The 19,834-nt window shown below is 38.4% G+C and overlaps 1 protein-coding gene across 1 annotated transcript in view; it reads right to left on the bottom strand.

Moving 5' to 3' along the window:
* Positions 1-226: 226 nt before the first annotated feature.
* PIK3C3 (phosphatidylinositol 3-kinase catalytic subunit type 3) overlaps positions 227-19,834 on the bottom strand; it is an 81,820-nt gene continuing 62,212 nt past the window's right edge. Inside the window, exons 24-25 of the mRNA XM_072860074.1 lie at positions 6,349-6,474; positions 227-1,014 (exon numbers count right to left, since the gene is read on the bottom strand). Coding sequence (XP_072716175.1) covers positions 1,000-1,014; positions 6,349-6,474 — 141 coding nt within the window. The 3' untranslated portion in view covers positions 227-999. The remainder of the gene's footprint in view (positions 1,015-6,348; positions 6,475-19,834) is intronic.

Here is a 19,834-nt window from a genome sequence, read left to right on the forward strand (position 1 = left end):
ATCCACACATTTATGAAGAGCTAATTACATTGTTGATCATTCAAAACAGATTCATTATGAACTCAACATGTGGCACAAAAGTCATTTTATGAGTGGCCTTATTCCTGCATCAAGCAAACTGAGGAGTGAAAATCCTTGCAAAAAGCCAAGACTTATGAACATAATCCTCTAGTATGCCATGTCTCAGCAGGTAAGATTAAAAAGACAAAACAGAACACCTCAAGACTGCAACAACAAAGACTTTATTAGAGTCAAGAATATATAATCACTGTACAGAAAACATTTAGAGCTAAAGTGTGAAATACTGAACCGCTCACTGTGCATTCCGGTTGGTGAGCCTGTTAGTGATGATTTAATTGGCTGCCTACAGCTGGCTAACTTATCAGCACTCAAAAACATTTTTGTAAGCACGGGGAAGAAATTATTGTCCTTTCTAAACGATAACATTGCCCAAGGTGGGAAATAAAGGATCATACAAATTACATTTAAAACTTACTCAAGGAACAAAGTTGGTGGGAAGGGAAGAGAGGAGATTGCGATAGTTTTGTGTTTTTTCTGCACCGAGGAACTGTAGCCTCACTGCTGTAACTTTGTACATACTCGTGTTCGGTACAGCAATGATTTCTATTTTTAAATAAGAAAATATATTAACAGGTACAAGAATTTACCATCAAATCCAGCCTCTTCCAGTTATCTTTGGCTTGAGAGGAAGTTGCTTACTTCAACCTTTGAGGCTCAAATGTTTTCGTTGGAAAGAAATGCCATAGCATCTGAGCCCCAAGGACGGTATAAACAACCATTTTCCTTTAAAAAATGGTTGGTTTTAAACCTTCAGTGAAAGGAGAGTAAAAAAGCTTCTCTACCTCCTGAGCTCTCAATTCTCCACGCTACCAAACCTGCAGCTTTTGCCTTCCAAAACTGTTTGGTGAAGTCCACAAGGGCTTGAGAAAGTCTCTTTCTTGTGCATTTGCTTGTTTCCACCACAGATAGGCAAAAGACTTATTTTCTCCAATACTAAAAGGAAACAAAAAACAAATAACACAGTGTTTATTCAACTTGATTTACTCTCAAAGGACAAAAGTTATGTGTAAATTGCACTCTGTGTTTAAAAACATGGTAAAATGCCTAAAGGCAGGCGATTTTCACAACCCTTCAGGAGAACAAACAGCATGGAGACCAACTCTATATGCCCCTTGACAAATGTTTTCATCCAATCTACACAATCCTGCTGGTAGATGTTCCCTATTTTATTCTTGCATTCAATAGGAGGAAAATAGAAGCCCTGTCCTGAGGCAAAGGAACTACAGCTGCATTCTGGGATGCAGCAGCACTGGGACCACAGTTTGGAGATATCCTAAAGCCACTTAACATCTACAGCTTGATTTGAGTTTGCTCCTAAACAGAGAGCAGCCAACCATTAGTACAACCCCAAATTGTACAGCTACATTTTAGGTGGGACACCCCTCATTCCCCAAGCTTTCACTTTTTTTAATCACTACTTAATATGAGTCCTGAATGCAACTGACTTGACTTGTAAATTTACAAGGGAAATAAAATGTGAAATTAGTAATTTCAACTGGAGATTGTTTCCTTCCTCTACAGAAATAAATAATGCTGCTAAAATGAAAATTACTCTCCAGGGAGAAATGGCTATCCAGTCTTCATTAGTACCAACTAAAATTAGTATGCACTTTTTCTCCTCTTGAGCACCATTGTATAACACCATTAACTTATTCTAAATGTTAAATTTATTTACTTTTGAGACAACAGTTTTTGATAACCATTAAGGAGACAAGTACTACATAAAAAGGTCTGTAAAATATCTGATAAAATAATAGAGATGCATTAGAAACTAAAGCCTTCGTAACACAGCTTTGAACTGAACTCAATTTACAATATTGTTACAAAAGAACAATACCAAGCTGATACCAAAATATCTAGATTGCTTTATCCAAGAGCTTTACTTACTACAGCGTGACATATAGAATGCTGATACACACCAGTTACTATAATAATGAACCTTATTAAAAAGCTCTTAACTGTTGCAGTAGACAGCACAGATTCCTCGTAGGCCTATTTTGGAGGCAGTAAAAGAATAAATACCTATTGATAAACAAGAAAACATGCTGAAGGGCATTTCAAATGAAAAATTGTGTGGCATTAGGCCAAAATCTGCTGTTTAAGCTTGTGTCATAATACCTGTGTACTGGGTTTTTTTGGTTTTGGTTGTTTTTTTTTTTTGACAACTTCTATTACTATTAAGAGCAAGGCCATTGGAAATTCAGTGCAGCATTATACATGAACAAATTGAAAGCTTCAATTGGCCATTGTGTAAGATGACTGCTTTACAGCAAATTCAATGATGCATTAATTGTTCATTTGTTCAACGATTTACAGACTCTGTGAAGACTCCAGCAGCAAATTCTTAAGACTGTCTCAGACAAAAAGGAAAGATAATGATTTTGACTAATGAAGTACTAAATATCACTAAAAAGTGTCCTATCTCATTTGTAATATAAAGAGAATAGACATTAATTACATTCTATTTTGGTGGATCTTTTGGTAAGTTTTTTAAATATATAAATAGAGCTCAGATTCTTAAGACTTGTCAACTGCTGATTAATTTGCGACTATTCTCTTTGAATTCTCCTCAAACTTATAAGCATCCAGTATTCTTGCAGGGGGAAGCCTGCAAGTGTAATTATTTACAGAACATGAATGAAGGCAATAATCTCAACTCCAAAACTAGCAGAAGAATCCTATATCACATAGAGCCAAGAGACGCCTTAAACACTTACAAAGCAACACATGATTGTTTTCAATTTAGGCACCCGATCCCAAAAGTAGAAAGGAAAGCTAAAAACATATAGGTAGCAAACTCTGCAGCAGTGCATGAGGAGAGCTCAAAGCCTCAGGAAAAACAGCCCAAAAGTCTCCATGCTGGAACCCAGCATCAGCCAGCTGGAGAGGTAAAAACCCCAAAATGAGACAACTGGATCAGGCTTGCATTAGTGGCTGTCACATCTGCTTATTTGGTATCCAAAGTGCAATACACACTGTGGGGCTTGCTTTTTAACTCCCAAAATATGAATGGAAGATGCAATTGGTGCCTGCTGCTGTATGTATCAGCCTGTTGCTTAGAACACCATTCCTGGGAGCTAGAAGCCTCAGGTTCAAATTCCTAGGTACTTTTAAATATTCTGAACAAATCTGTCCTGTGATTTTAAAAGTAGTTGTAAGTGCTGAAGAAAGGTCAAGCAAGAACAAGTCTGAATGGAAAAAGAAAAGGTCACCTAAATCAAACCTGTAAACTCTGATTAATACAGCTTCACAAATGCAATAACAATTATCTGGGAGAGTCTGGCAGTCACCTAAAACCAATGAAGTAAAAAGACATGTCTTAAAAAAAGTGACTGTCAGTATGTGATTAAAAGAAAGGTCTATACACATATTGGAGACAATTAAAATTTTAATCTTGAATCTTTGTAATAGCTTTTTAAATTTTTCTTTTGAACCCCAAGGTAGATGCTAGGCATTTTTCACTTTGTCTTATGAAATTACCATCCTCCATCCTATGATCAAAGTAATCCATAATGAATGACAACAAATTTTGCAACATTTTCATATAATTACTTCTTTTTTTTACATTATGTAAAAGATCACCTTTATTAAATATATATGCAGATGGAAATGACATTTTTGCTTCTTAACCTGCACTGTAGTGTGATTTTTCAAAATAAAAATTAAGTTTGCAGGACACAACAGATTAGTTGGAAGACCTTTAGGAAAATGGATAGCCATAAAAATAGTTCTCCTCAGTTTCTAGCAGAATTTGATCAATCTTTTGAAGAAAGAATCAATAAAAAAAGCTGGGATAATGACTGGCTTTTCAGATTGGTTTCATTTTTCCTCTCAATTCCATTTCTTGTCATGAGTCTAATACTTAAAGCAAATAGTGTAAGGCTTTAAGGAAAAAACATTGTAAGTTGAAACAAGAACTGCTTTTGTGAATACAGTTTTATTCAACATGAGAATTAAATATTTTATTGTCTTACTGTGGCTTGTAGTAAGACAGCACACATACGTGTGGTTAAACATTTCATTCTCCATACTACAGTAAGGGTAAATTTTAATAAGAAAAACAGTGGAGACAATACTCTATTGCCACCCCACACCATTAGCAAGAATCAAATAATGCATGAGGGTGGATGGGACCTCTGGAGATCATTTAGTCTAACCCCCCTGCTCAAGCAGGATCAAACACAACAGGTTGCTCAGAACATTGTGCTGTTGGATTTTAAGTATCTCCACAGATGGAGACTCCGCCACCTCTCTGGGAAACCTGTCCCAGTGTTTGATTACCCTCACAGTAAAAAAAAGTTCTTTATGTTTAGATGAAGTTTCCTGTCTTTCAGTTTGTGCCCATTGTCTCTTGTCCTATCACTGGGCACCACTGAAAAGAGTCTGACTCCATCTTCTTTACTCCCTTCCATCAGGTATTTATATGCATTGATAAGATCCCCCTGAGCCTTCTCTTCTCCAGGCTGAACAGTCCCAGCTCTCTCACCCTCTTGTTATATGACAGATGCTCCAAGTGCTTGATCTCATGCATGGACTCGCTCCAGCACATCCATGTCTCTCCTGTACTGGGGACCCCAAAAGGGGCATGGCACTCCAGATGCGTCTCACATAGCACTGGGTAGAGGGGAAAGATCACCTCCCTCCACCTGCCAGCAACACTGACTAATGTGGTCAACGAAGCTGGTGGCCCTTCTTCGCCACAAGATCACATCGCTGCATCATGTGCAACTTGTCCACCAGAACCTTCAGGGCTTTCTCTGAAAAGCTGCTTCCCACCTCATCACCTGCCCCCCTTGCCCATGCTTGCGCATGGGGTTAGTCCACACCAGGTGCAGTACTTGGCATTTTCCTTTGGTGAACTTCAGGACTTTCCCGTGCGGTCATTTCCCCAGCCTGTCAAGGTCCCTGTGAATGGCAGCACACACTTCCAGTGTGCCTGCTACTCCTCCCAGTTTTGTATTGTCTGTAGTTTGCTGAGGGTTCACTTCAACCCATCACCCAGGTCATTAATGAAGATGTTAAACAATTTTTGCCTCAGTATCAACCCTTAGAGTACACCACTAGTGACTGGCCTCCAGATGGAGTTTGTGCCACTGATCACAACCTTCCAATCCCAGCACACCAGGCAGTTTCCAATCCACGTCAGTGTCCATTCCTCTAGTCCATATTGCTCCACTTTGGTTAGGAGGTTATTATGGAAAACAGTGTCAAAGCCTTGCAGAAGTCAAGATAAATAATACCTACAGCTCTCACCCAGTCCACTGAGCTAGTGATTTTATCTTCGGTGGCTATCAGGCTGGTCAGGCATGATTTCCCTTTTGTAAATTCATGCTGACTACTCCCAATCACCTTGAATCTATTCTGCAGGTAGAATAGAAGCCATCCCTCCTAATAGCAGAAGTCTCAAGGTTCCAGCCGTCACCATCCTGGGAGTCTCTATTTCCTAACTTGATGAGCACAACATATTCTTGCTCCTCCTTCAATGCAGCTAGAGGTTCAGGCTCTTCTATCTCCAAGGTCTTGGGGAAGATCTGGTCAATCTCTGTCAGCCCTAATACTGTGCAGTTAGCTGATCCACTCCCACAGCTCCTTTACTTGGTGATGTAGGCATGCAGCCACTGCACACCCTCCTACAAGCAAGAAGCCCAATTCCCACTGGCCCAGAAAGAGGCCTCAGCCACCCCCTACAGCCCCAAATCTGAAAAACTGCATTCTCCCTTGGGAACTCCATCTGTGTTGAGGCCTCTGACATAGGGGATAGCTGCTAACGTAGCTGCTGAGGACCATGTTCTGCGGTACACTGTCAACACTGCAGAGGATGTGGATGCTATTATGGGCAGAGTTCCTGGCCCCTTCTGTGCACGCTGCTGTGTCTGATAGTGATCAAAATAACTAGCTGTAATGCACAGTACAGTAAGTCTCGCAAAGGTAGGAAAGAAAGGAAGTTTATTATCACAGATTTACTTTGGGAATGAAAGCTAAGGAAGCTCTGGATGTTTCCTCAGAACTCCAGCTTTCCAATTTGCTGGAAATTCCTTGGTAATAAAACCAGTTACGCCCCACTTAGCATGTTTGCTAAGGTGCTTTAAAGAATTTTCTAGGACGACTAAGAGCTTGCTCTCCAGTCCTGGAAGCAAGAACACACTTTTAACTTGTTGGAAAATGAACTAAAATGTCAAACAATAGAGTTAAATCTTGAACTTACCACTCTCAACCTCTCACCTTAATCAGCTTTCACAAAGATCACCACCTGAGAAAATATCTCACCTGTGCAAACTTGTGTATCTGCTCCACCACAGCTGCAAAGAGGGCATGGACACTTTCATCAATTAGACTCTGCATATAATGGACAGCTTCTTCATCAGACAGGTCCAAATGAAACCTGTCCTGTACCTGGAATGGGGGTGGAAATGGCCAAAATTAATTCAATTCAACAGTTAAAACGTACACTATTCCATCTGAACTATACAGCAGCAGACATAATGATTTCAGTTATGGAAGTTTGGTAGAGAATCTCTTTTACTTCTAAGTTACAGCAGATAATTGGAAATTTTCAATGTTACATGAAATGCCTATTTTTATCTGTTTCATAAAAATGAGTATTTAAATAAGCGAGAAACAGCCCCCTACATCTCATCCCTCCAACTAGTAATTTCAAAGCTGGAGGCCAGAAAGTCAAGAGAAGTACCTGGACATAAGCATTCAAACAGAACTAAAACGCTATGAGAAAAAGAAAAAATACTCAAGTCTCACTAAACAAGAATGAAATGCCACTTGAGAAAAAACACACAACTTTGCATATTAAATACAAAGTTGGAAGAGTCTGGATGATCCTAACCATTTTTGAAAGTATCTAAACACTTCCTTATTCTAAGCTTATTTTCAGATAAAATTGTCTCTCAGACACTGTAAGGCAATTAAGTAAAGAATACAGAATCAGAGGAAGGGGCAAGCAAATAACCCTGTCAAAACTGACCTTTATATGGCAGGTGAGAATTTCATTAACTTTGATTATATCCACCATCCATGTACAGTTGGTTGGAGACACTGCTACCCCCTACGCTGTTTTTTCTTTTGACAGCAAGATATTTTAACTATTGTACCAGTAACGCATTTTGCTTAGTACTTGCAATTTGTATATGAATTAAAAGCTTAAAGCACTATAATTAGGAGTACAGCAACAACATCTACACTTTCCTATTTCAGCCTTGGCAAAGCCTTGACCCGTGAATATTTACAAAGGTGCAGTGGATGCCTTTCTGTGAATTCCAACTAACTCCATGGCAATTGTTCAGGACTGCTCCTGACAGCAACATCTCACGAGCACCATTACTACAGATATTCTTTTGCTAATACTCAAAACACCTCTGTACACAGAACTGGCAAGAGCTTAAACAGATCTTTAGGGGAAAAAAAAAAATTTTTTTGCTTTACAGGATCCAAGTAAATTTTGCAGACATGCCTTATCCCTCACAACATTTATGAGAGGAAGTTGCATAAATAAGCATTCTGGATGAGTCCAAATAATCTGATGCACGGATCTGAGGAATTGCTACAGATATCAAACCATCATTTTCTAAGTTATCTGAAGTGCTGGCTGTGCAGCAAGGTCTGCATATAGGAATGGCAAATGTTCCGGTTCTTTCTAAAAAAAAAAAAAAAATCACATTTTTTGGATAACAATGCTAACTTTGAGTGCTTAATTTGGAAAATAATTTGTGCTTTTTAAGACCTCACTAGCAAATCCACAATCTCTCAGAATTAAGGAGTCTAACATTCCAGCATTCTCTAATTAATCTTATTCCCAAAGTTTAAAACTACTAGTCACCTTGCAAAGTAGTGCTGACCACAATATGAAAATTGCCCAGCAAATTCACATTACTTACAGAAAATTAATTGCTGCCTTCTAATCACGTGCTTTATTCTCATAAAGATAAATTTCAAATGATGTGAGCTCTTGTGGAGATCATCATATTAACCTACTTCAGTCTCTTGCATAATGAGCTAGGTAAAATTGTATCAAACTTTTTTGCATCAAGTATGTAACTTCCAGTTTATCTGTAAGAATCTCTTTTATGGAGTCTTTATACTGAGACAGAATGCTTCACATCCTAGGTAAATTGTTTCAATGATTAATTGCCCTATTTAACTATTGTGACTTATTCCCTATCTGAATTTGTTAAATTTAAATCTCAAACAGTTGAGCTCATTAAAACTTCTTACATTAAAGAACTGTCCATCAGAAATCTCTCTCATGTAGGCAAATATCACATGATTTAAGTTGCTTCTTAACCTTCTCCTGGATATGATTAAGGAGATTTACTGCAAGACAGAATCGAGTCTTTCCTGAACATTTTCCATGCATTCACTTTTTTTAAAGCATTGACAAAAATGTGAGCCAAATTATTTCAACAAAGTTCTTAATAAGGTCATATTTGTGAGATGATACTACCTTCTCTTCCCATTTTGTATTCTTTCTAGGCACCAAGGATACCGCATATGCAACCACCCTATTTATGACAGCAAAATACTCCAAGATTTCAGTTTAGTATTACTCTGCATTCTTTGCAAAGGCAATGTATTCCAGAATAGTGCCTTTCAATGCTACAATAAAAAGCATAAGCTAGCCTGCCAAGTACAGAAAGATAACACTGCTACACTCAAAATACTGTTATAACTCTGTTGCTGATATGTTTGAAGTAAGCGTAAATTGAGTTTTTCCTCAACTTCCCCTCAAAAAGAAGTTTGATCAATATGAAAGAATAGATTAAGCTGAAAAAGTTCAAACTCTCAAGGAAGCAAGTACCAGGGAGAGATTTAGAAGATATGTCAGGCTAATATTACAGAACTTTTATCTTCATAACCAACATGATGAGAAGGAAGTTTATCATCTCCCACAGACAGAAGTTTGACAGCCAATGAAGCACACAGTAGAATCCAACTGAATTTAATGGACTATTCACATGCTTGCAATTATGCACAAGCTTAAATACCTCCTCAAATTGGAACACAGACTTCTATTAGATCTATTTTCACGCTCATAGAAAAGGTAATGTAATGAGAATTCAGCAAAATTGCTAACTGAAGAAAAAAGTATCACTGTAATGCTCTTTTACACAACTCTAGTAATCAAGTGCTTCAGCAATTTTCTATTTTGTTCACAGAAGAACTTCTCAGAAAGTCTTGCAGTTAGTGACGTTAAGATGCAGCTTCATTCTATGGAATTAATGACTATTTAAACCCACTTCCCACCTTCCCCAGGAACAGACTGGTACACTGATATATGTGGAAAGAAATTTACCCACAGTTAGACCTTAAAATCAGTTTGCAATTAACAGCAGGACCAAAGGCTGCCAAGTACTAGATCTTTGCATGAAAGTTTTTCAGCACTGCAATTAAAACTGACTGCTGCAACCTAACCGAGAAGAAACATGGCAAGATGACAAATTAACCTCTAGAGCTGCAACAGCAGCAACAAGATTAATATACATTGACTTATGGTTCTTGTAACAAAACCAATAGTAATTCTTATTTGAAATCTCTGAGTTCCAAAGTAAACCATATACTCTGAAAGCCAATGGTTTCTCACAGAGGAGGTGCAACTAGGAAGACATTTCTGCATGGTGTTAAAAAAAAAAAGTTAATTTGGAGGGGGTCATATTCTGATGAACACACTAATTCCACACACTTAGGAAGAATGTCCACCATGAAGGCATCAAAAACATCCCACCTGAATTATTTACTTAGAGTTCTCGCTTTGGATTTTAAATTAAGTGCATCTTCTTAGTTTAGTCATTAGTATTTGTCAAAGAGAAAAGAAATAAAACTTGATGAATCTGGTTAAACTTCTGCTTTATTTCCAGAAAGGAAAGTTTTAAGCCCCATACTGTATATACACATTGACCTTAAAACATCAGGTCTCAACAGCAGAGTTTGAATGTTTAAGGATGAAAAGGCTGGATAAAGAACTAGAGTCCATGAAGATACTGACATTCAACTTTAAGGTTTCATGTTGTCCACTTCCTATCCCCTTGCAGAGTGGACAGTTTCATAATAAAGCTTAAAAGAACAGGAATGCATAGTTATATGAATCTGCATGACCAGAAATTTTATTATACTTCAGTTAAATTTGAAGTATCACGTAAGAAAGCCACTTCAGTTATGACAGAGCTTAGTTTTCAAAGAAAAATAAAAATCAAAATCAAAAGGGGAAGAAGCCATAAAGATAAACCACGAGGGACAGTTCAGAAGAAAATATGGTGGGGTGGGGGTGAGGGGAGAAGCATTTAAGCATAAATTACTTGGAGCTGAACTTATGATGAGAATAGAAAAAAAGCTGATCATCACTTGCTGCAGAATCACACAGAAGATGGGAACTTAGCAAGGTAACAAGCCAAGAAAGAAAAAAAAAATATATATTTTACAGTAAAACCATCAAGAAATACTACCATAACATCTACAAGAATAATGGGCAGTGTTAATTGCTAGTAAACTCGTACTTCACTTTTGCCTGAACTGTCTTCAAGTAAAACTAAAAAGACTATCGCTTTCAAAATGGTATCAAATAGGTTGTATGAAGCTGATTTCACAGAAAACTTCCAGTCAGGCCCACAGAGCTGCATACAGTATAAAAATCAGGATGGCAAATTAAGAGGAGACAAAATACTCAAGAAAACCCTAATGCTATTATAAATTGCAGTTAAAGGTCTGAGACAATAGCAGGCCTGGGTCTTCATTCAGTTGAATGAATCTCCAGGTTTACCCTTCTCCCTTTTGTTATTTTGTATTCTTGGAAGCGTGACAGGTTTGGGATTGAGAGATCATACACAAACCCAGTCGGGAATAGTGCTAGTGCAGGTAAATGCACGTCATTGCAATGTTCCAAGATTTTCACTCATGCTTTTTGCTCCTTAAGCACAAGATTGCCCTTTCCCTCTCACCAAATAGCAGATTTGTATGGATTTTTTTTTTTTTTTTGGGCCTCAAGTTTCACCTATACTGTGCAGTACCGGCCATAGTTAACCTTGTATTAAACTCAAGAATTTTTCTTTTTTACTACAAAACATCTTCTCACTGCTAAAACGCTACCTAAAATGGATTAGGTACTTAAGGCTCAAGGTTAAGAGAGGCTTTTTAGAAATTCTTAGAAAGCTTTTATAAACTGCAGGGCAGTATCCAAATCCATACTTCATGAACATTTGTAGCTGTATTTCTCATAATTACTGAGGAAGGCAGTAATAGATTTTGAGCTAGCATATCACATGTACACAAGAACCCTTTCTCAATCCTATTTACTTTTCAGCCTATTTGCAAGTCAGCCATTCTGAAGACTGCTGGATGCTCTAGTATTTACTCTTCCAGCAACATTAAGCAGCAAAGCTTGTGTTCTCTATGACTACTAGCTACACAATTTAACACTCCAGTATGGGATTGCTCATTGCAAAGGCAGCTACTTAAATTTAAGAGAAACTTCAGTGTCCTTTTTTGTTGGGTCATAATATACATTGGATGTAAACACCCTGACTACTACTAAAACTTCAGAAAAAAGTCAATTGATAGCCAAAAAATAAAACAACAATATTTAGTAGGGTTCTCATTGTATTTTGTACTATTTTGCCTTATAATTGTTACCAACAGTCAGCATTCAGTGTTCATGTAGCAGAAACTGGCATTAAATTCTTGGCTTAACCTTTACTACATTTCATCGTCTTCAGCAAAAGACTTTCTTGCTTTCCCTGTTTATTGCAGTCCAAACAACTTACTGTACAAACTATTCAGATGCCACATCTCCATGAACAATTTTATTTGAGAGACTTGTCCAACAATAGCTTTTGTTTTCAAGGCTTTGATTAGAACAAACTGCAGTTGCTAGACAAGCCTGTGTAGGCTTCCCTATCTTTTTTTTCCTTTTTAAATAGAAGCCAATAAAGATGTTAGTGAACATCACTAAATTGAACTTCCATGAAAATAAGGGTTTCAGCTGCTGCAGTACACAAAGATGATACTGTTCCAGCTCAGAATTTCATTATATTGTCCAAAAACTTCTAATCAAATAGACTGCATGATATAAAGCAACAAGAGCACAGGAGTGTTCTTACACTCTTTTCATGTTGTGATGTTTATTCCATCTTTTTTTTTTTAATTTTATTTTGAAATGACTTAATATACATGCAAAATCAACAGCCTAGAAACAGAAAAGCTGGGTGCGCAGCTGCAGCGTCATTACCCAAATGGACAGAAAGATTAATGTCTGCCTAGGCAAAATAAGCTCCATGTCAATGTGACACTTTTATAAAGAATAAACCTCCCCAGAGCAGCAAGCATATATAAATACTGAAACAAACAGACTCTGACCACGGAAAACTGAGTTTATTTCTCCTATAAAAGTAAATTTCCTCTTGGCATTAATAAATCTCAGAAATGTTTCCTAGCTCCACCTTTTAACAAATACTTGCTTCTTCAGTCAGGTGAAAAGGGACAGATATCCACTGCCTAAAAAGGCATGTCAAGCACCAAATTAGAAGTCCTTTCCCTTTCACTAACTTGTGAACTCAATTCTCAATTATCCATTGACTGACTCCTGGAGAGGACAGAGGAGGGGGAAAGAGCACAGGGAGTTTTACTACAAACCAGATGAAGAAACTAGCAAAATTAGCTCAGGCTTAGAAGAAAGCTAGCTCAGAAATTCTTTCAGTACCTCAAGTCACATCATATCTCTGCTTCAGCTTTCCTACTTGTAGAACAAGAATAATTTTACTTTGATGTGTTTAATGTAAAAGGAACAAAACATGTCTGCTCTCTCTTCTTGCTAGTTTCCAAACATTTATAATACTCATTTTCTTATCAAGGTGGATGAGACCTAGTCAATTTTTGCACAGACTTGGAAACACAGAGGGTGCTCTCAGTGTTACACTCCATAAGAAGAAAATTCTCCACTCTGCTGAATGGTTTGCATTTAGTCTTTTCCTGCGTATACCCAAAGGTGCTATCAAGACTGAATGGGACTAATTTCACAAACACAGTTACCTACTGCTTGCTGGAAGCCAGGTATTTTGAGTCTACACTCACAATAACCTCGCCTGTAAGTGAAACAGTTGCAGCATCTTTGCAGCACCTTCTTTAATCAATGGGCATCTGAAACACAGCTCAGTCAATTAGGACACAGTCCTTTAATGCCTGCTGAGTTCTTTGTGCGCCAATGAATCACTAGTCCCTGATGTTTTCTAATTTAAAGGTCAAATTTCCTATGAAGGACAGATAGAAACCATCTGGCTTTCCTGTAGAAAAAAATCAAAAGCCTTTTTTGTTAGGAGGTGACAATGATGAATACATTAGCTACATCTGAAGAGCGATGGCCTACCTCTTCCTTACGCAAAACTGGCTGTATAACTGACTCCAGATTTTAGTCATTACTACTTTACTACTATAGCACTGGCTAATTTAAAAAAGCCCAACAATTATCAATTAGTGTTGCAACTGTACTAGAAATTAAAAAAGCAAGTAGCACTGGCAGAAAAAAGGGGGGTGTGGGGAGATCTTCCTTTTATTACCAGTTATGCATTGAAAATTCAACATACAGAAATTTCAGCCCAGCTCTTTTCCTGAAAACTGAGAAGTGGAAAAGAATAAGCGAAGAGTGGAAAATTTAAAGGCAGTTACCTCAGAGGCCACAGAAAGGGAGAGGCAAACAGGGGAGAAGCTTCCACTACTTTTCAGTTTAATTTCATTTTGTGACATTTTTGAGCCAAAGCAGGTTTTCAGAAAAGCCTAAATCAGAGGGTGGCAGTAGGAGATGGTGTCATGAACCATGAAGTGAAGCACACTACACTGACAGTTTTCTTTATAAATAGTACAGAGAGGACAAAAGGAGATGAAAGGATCAAAAAGACAACTAATTTCAAGCTCTGCAGCTACTTTTTCCTGGTCAAAAACTGACAAACGTTTTACTGTTAAACAAAACACCAAGAATTTGAAGAGGGTTCCTATGGTTTTGAGGATGAGGACAATTTTGTGTAGTTGGTAATCACCGTTTTCTGAGTTTTTCTATGGGGAAAAGTAGTGATTGAAACTGGAGTGAGGGAAGTGAGTCACTAAAACAAGCTTTTCTTGCAATTGAAAGGTACTAGCCAATTTGTCCAGTAATACTGGATACACATGCTGAAAGTGGATAGCTGGTTGAAAAAAACATTTTTCCATACACACTCTCAAAGAACAGTTGTGAAACTTCAAACAGAGCTCTTTTTGTTTTCAGGCCAATGCTGACTAACTCATTTTCAGTCCAATTTTAGGTGTGAGAATGCATCATTAAGGTCAGCACTGATTTAATTTCTGAAAACAAATGTTATGCAAAGCAAGTAAGAAGGTACTGTCAAATTTTGGTATGCTCTAAATCCGCATTGGTCAATGAAGTCACACAGAATCACAGAATTGTATAGGTTGGAAAAGACCTTTAAGATGAACAAGTCCAACCGTAAACCTAACACTACCAAGACCACCACTACACCATGTCCCTAAGCACCTCATCCAAACGTCTTTTAAATACTTCCAGGGATGGAGACTCAACCACTTCCCTGGGCAGCCTGTTCCAATGCTTGATAACCCTTTCAGTGAAGTAAAATTTCCTAATATCCAGTCCAAACCTCCCCTGGCACAATTTGAGGCCATCTCCTCTCATCCTATCACTTGTTACTTGGGAGAAGAGACCGACCCCCACGTCACTACAACCTCCTTTCAGGTAGTTGTAGAAAGCCATAAGGTTTCAGCCTCCTTTCCTCCAGGCTAAACAAGCCCAGCCTCCTTTTCTCCAGGCTAAATAAGCCCAGTTCCCTCAGCCGCTCCTCATCAGACTTGTTCTCCAGACCCTTCCCCAGCTTCGTTGCCCTTCTCTGGACACGCTCCAGCCCCTCAATGTCTCTCTTGTAGAGAGGGGCCCAAAACTGAACACAGTATTCGAGGTGCAGCCTCACCAGTGCCAAGTACAGAGGCACGATCACTTCCCTAGTCCTGCTGGCCACGCTATTTTTGATACAAGCCAGGAAACAGGTCACTGGGAGCGTCCAGTTCTTTTCACACCAACAGGAAGAAAATATCCACGTCATTGTCCTTCTCCAATAGGTAAAATCAGTTTGTGTAGAGCTGCTTCTTTTTTGAAAAAGACGACTGTGAAAGTACCTTCACAGATGACAGGAACAGAGTGCCCAGCTCTGCTTACACCATCCTGTGCCGTAAACCATGTCAAACAGGTGTAATCTATACTTATTTTTACTGAGAGTTATACATGACAAGCTGCTGTTTCAATTTTGCCTTGACTCGATACATATTTCCCCCAACACACTTCACAACTATTAGACAGAAATGACACCCAGACAATATACTCTCAGTTAGATTTCAAGCTTGATTATACAATTACATTCTGCCACTTAGGTCCTTGGGATGTAACACTGTTACTGGAAGGTAGATAGCATTTTGGCAAAAACAGTCTCCAACTATAAAGATCCTGCCTTCCCTTTCATTCCTCAGCTTAGTAATAATATTCCTTGAGTGCTTTCTGCACTCAAATTTTTCTAAAAGGTCTCATTTAACATAACAGTCTGAAATTCTTAAAAAAAAAAAATTTCACAATTCAAACCATCCACTGCCTCAATAAAGAGGACATGTTCCACACAATACGTTCTCTCATGATCTTTGTTTCCTGATTTGTCTGAACATAAGTCCAAGGATTGATGAATTCCAACCATCTTTTCAGTCTAACTACTGAGCATCCTGTTATCATACACATATATATCACAGGAAGTGACAGAAGAGAGCACAAGAAATCTAGCCATACAAAATTACTGTAGTTTTCTTTATTCTATTTCAGTTTATTTTACTCTAGCCATCATTATCATATGGTATATGCAAATTTTATTTTTATTTAGAATATGTATATGATTACAAAAATTAAACCCTCATTCTAGTTCTAAAAACTCAGTAGATTACTTTCTTAAAGTTTAGGAAAGGGGAACGCCAAAAATATTTCCAAAGGCAGCTTTACTCACTAGCATGTTTTTACAATCTTACTGTATTTTTCACCAGCGGGCAGGTATTTCCTGCAACATAAAGCACCTCCCTGCCTATCAGAAGTGAGGAGGACACATTATGTCACTTTGTGAAGATTAGACTGGAACTTAAGCTACCATCTAACATCACAATGCTTTCACCTGGAGGAATCAAAACTGACCATTAAAGAACAATCTCTAGAAATAATTAATGCCTACTTGGTAACAGCAGTATAGCTGCACCTACTGAAAAATTCCAACATCGAAGATCTCTATGCCAAACGAATTGTTTCCCAAAATAATTGAAGTATAATACTCTCTTCAGTAAGCATTCCTTTGTTTAAAAATAAGACTTTTTTTTCTATTATATAATTTTCCTTGTACTCTAATCATAAACTAGTATTCTGTTTTGTCACCAAATTTACATAAAGGTAACCTAGTTACCTCTGGGAGACCAGAGCCTCAATGGCTCATCAGCCCCCTAAAGCAAAAATGAGGGCTCTGCAAAACAGAGGAGTATTACTACAGCACCGATAAGGAAAATGCTGGCTATGAACTTCCACCTACACTAGTAAGGAGGATACCTTCTTAGATACAGAAACATTTGTAAATCTCCACCTTCGTCTTCTGTGAAACTGATATCACTGTTAAAATGGCTATTGACTTGACTCACACAGCAAAGGTAATTTAATTTTACAGGTCAGTCCAAAATGGATCTTCAGCTAATTTGAGTCTGTTGAAATATTTATGGATTTTTTGTTTAAAGCTTTAAGAAAAATAGAAAAAAAAAAGAGTCAACTGAGATGCTGAAAGGATTTATTCCATTTTCCTGCAGCAAGGTACAGTATTATTTTGTTAAATGACTGAACAAACTTGCCACTCAGCCCAAGAGATGCAAGGCACCTTGCTCCTTTTTTCATTAGTACTAACAAAGCTCATAACTGATTTGAGACAGGCTAATGGGTGTTTAATATCCAAAACAAGTTTTCTAACACATTATTTAAAAGAAGAAAAAAAGGCCTATTCACCATTCTATAATGGGTTAAGATGATTCTGATCCTAGTCCATTTACAGCTGATTTGCCAACTGTTTTTTAAAAGCAAAAAACTAAAACCAGAACACAGCTGTATGTATCCAGGAGATCATAATGTCAACAACCACTTTATGGAAGGGCCCTCTGTTCACCTACTCTTTAGAGATCCCATTATCATGTAATATTTTTGCACAAATTCTAGGAGTATATTCAAAGGACAATTTTTGAACCAAAAGGACCAAACCTGAACAATTAACAGGAGTTAAAAACAGCTGAGCTGTCAGAAAAAATGAGAGTTTATATAAAATAACAATACTTGGGGGAGGGCTGAAAAGTCTATCAATTACAAAGAAAATATTTATGAACAAGCTAAATGATTTGGTTATCTTTCTGATAATACCTTACTGCATGGGTTTTGTTTTTTAAAGGAACAAGCACACTGTAAATGAACTTACAGAATTTGGGAAAGTAAATGTTTTCCTCTCAAAACACTTGAAAATGTGAAAGTGATTTGCATTCCTTGTCAGAAATACTCGCCTTACTGGTTCAGTTCTAGCTCCTTGCACATTTTAAAGCCTCTGTGAATACAGACTTAAACCTACCATGAGGGTAAAAGTCACAGTTCACCAGGCTGCAGCATTGTCAGACCTCAGTATCCCAATAACTAATTGGTGCATTTGATCACAGAGTGATCTGTCATGTAACAACTAAGCTTATGTTCTTTTCATGCAATGAAGGCACTATTATTTATACTTTGTAAGGGAATATAGAAGTAACTACACTGATCAAATTCATAGCTCTTACAACTTCATTTAGACTTTGCTTCCTTCCATAACCTCCAATTGGATCCAATACAATCATGCTTTATATAATCTCGATTTTTAACTACAGTGAACTGTAACACATTTAAGAGCTGCAGAAAAGACTTGTTGGCTTTCAATTCTGTATCTTGATGTTATTTCAATAAAATTACATGGGAAATTTATATAGATTAACAGTTTTAGAAGTGTCTGAAACATTCAAATGCTGCTACATTAAAACAATCTTTTACAAATATTTTACAGAATCTGGCATCCTATTATTATTAGTTACAGAAAGCAATATACCCTCGAACAGTGCTTCTACAGAGTTACCAACAGAAAATATGATGCCAAGAAGAAACAAGGATACTGCATGTTAATTGGCAGTGAACACTGGGAGACTCAGTTTGATAAAAAATGTCAGAGCTCACGAGAGAGCATTCAAGGCAAGAACAAACACTTCAAGCAACTTGTCATGCCAAGCAACAGTGAACTCTGGACAGAGATGAGTAAGAAACATAGCAAGTCTCAAACTTATTGTTGCAAACATGAAAGAACCACCACTCCTGGAATTCAATGAAACCATCAGTTTGATCTCTTGATGACTACTTCAGTCAACGACAAACTTTACAAAATTAGTCACTGTGCTACCTGTAGATACATACTTCCATTTCTCCCAGGATTTATTGTGCATCTATTTGTAGACTTTGGGGAGGAAAAAAAAAAGTACTTCTCCCCATTTTTCCAATAGGTGGCCAGAAACAAACATGTCATCCTTATAAAGATAAAATTAATAAAGATGTGCTGCAAGCATACTGTTAGAATTGCAGAATCATTCAGGTTGGAAAAGACCTCTAAGATCACCAAGTCCAACCATAAACCTAACATTGCCAAGTCCACCACTAAACCGTGTCCCTAAGTGCAACAACTACACATCTTTTAAATACCTTCACGGATGGTGACTCAACCACTTCCCTGGGAAGCCTGTTCCAATGCCTGACAACCCTTTCGGTGAAGAAATTTTTCCTAATATCCAGTCTAAACCTCTCCTGGCACAACTGGTGGCCATTTCCTCTTGTCCTATCGCTTGTTACCTGGGAGAAGAGACCGACCCCCACCTGGCTACAACCTCCTTTCAGGTAGTTGTAGAGAGCAATAAGGTCTCCCCTCAGCCTCCTTTTCTCCAGGCTAAACAACCCCAGGTCCCTCAGCCACTCCTCATCAGCCTTGTGCTCCAGACCCTTCACCAGCTTTGTTGCCCTTCTTTGGACACGCTCCAGCCCCTCAATGTCTCTCGGAGTGAGGGGCCCAAAACTGAACACAGTATTCGAGGTGCGGCCTTCATCAGTGCCGAGTACAGGGGGACAATCACTGCCGTGGTCCTGCTGGCCACACTATTTCTGATACAAGCCAGGATGCTCTTGGCCTTCTTGGCCACATGGGCACACTGATAGCTCATATTCAGCCGGCTGTCAACCAACACTCCCAGGTCCTTTTCCACCAGGCAGCTTTCCAGCCACTCTTCCCCAAGTTTGTACCATTGCATGGGGTTGTTGTGACCCAAGGGCAGGACCTGACACTTCACCTTGCTGAATCTCATTCAGCTGGCCTCAGCCCACCGATCCAGCCTGTCCAGGTCCCTCTGTAGAGCCTTCCTACCCTCAAGCAGATCAACACTCCTGCCCAACTTGGTGTCATCTGCAAACTTACTGAGGGTGCACTCGATCCCCTCCTCCAGATCATTGATAAAGATATTAAACAGAACTGGCCCCAGTACTGAGCCCTGGGGAACACCACTTGTGACTGGCCACCAACTGGATTTAAGACCACTCACCACAACTCTTTGGGCCTGGCCATCCAGACGTTTTTTTACACAGCTAAGA

Source organism: Ciconia boyciana, chromosome 4 (genome assembly GCF_034638445.1).
Source record: "Ciconia boyciana chromosome 4, ASM3463844v1, whole genome shotgun sequence".
In the NCBI taxonomy this organism is placed as follows: Eukaryota; Metazoa; Chordata; class Aves; order Ciconiiformes; family Ciconiidae; genus Ciconia; species Ciconia boyciana.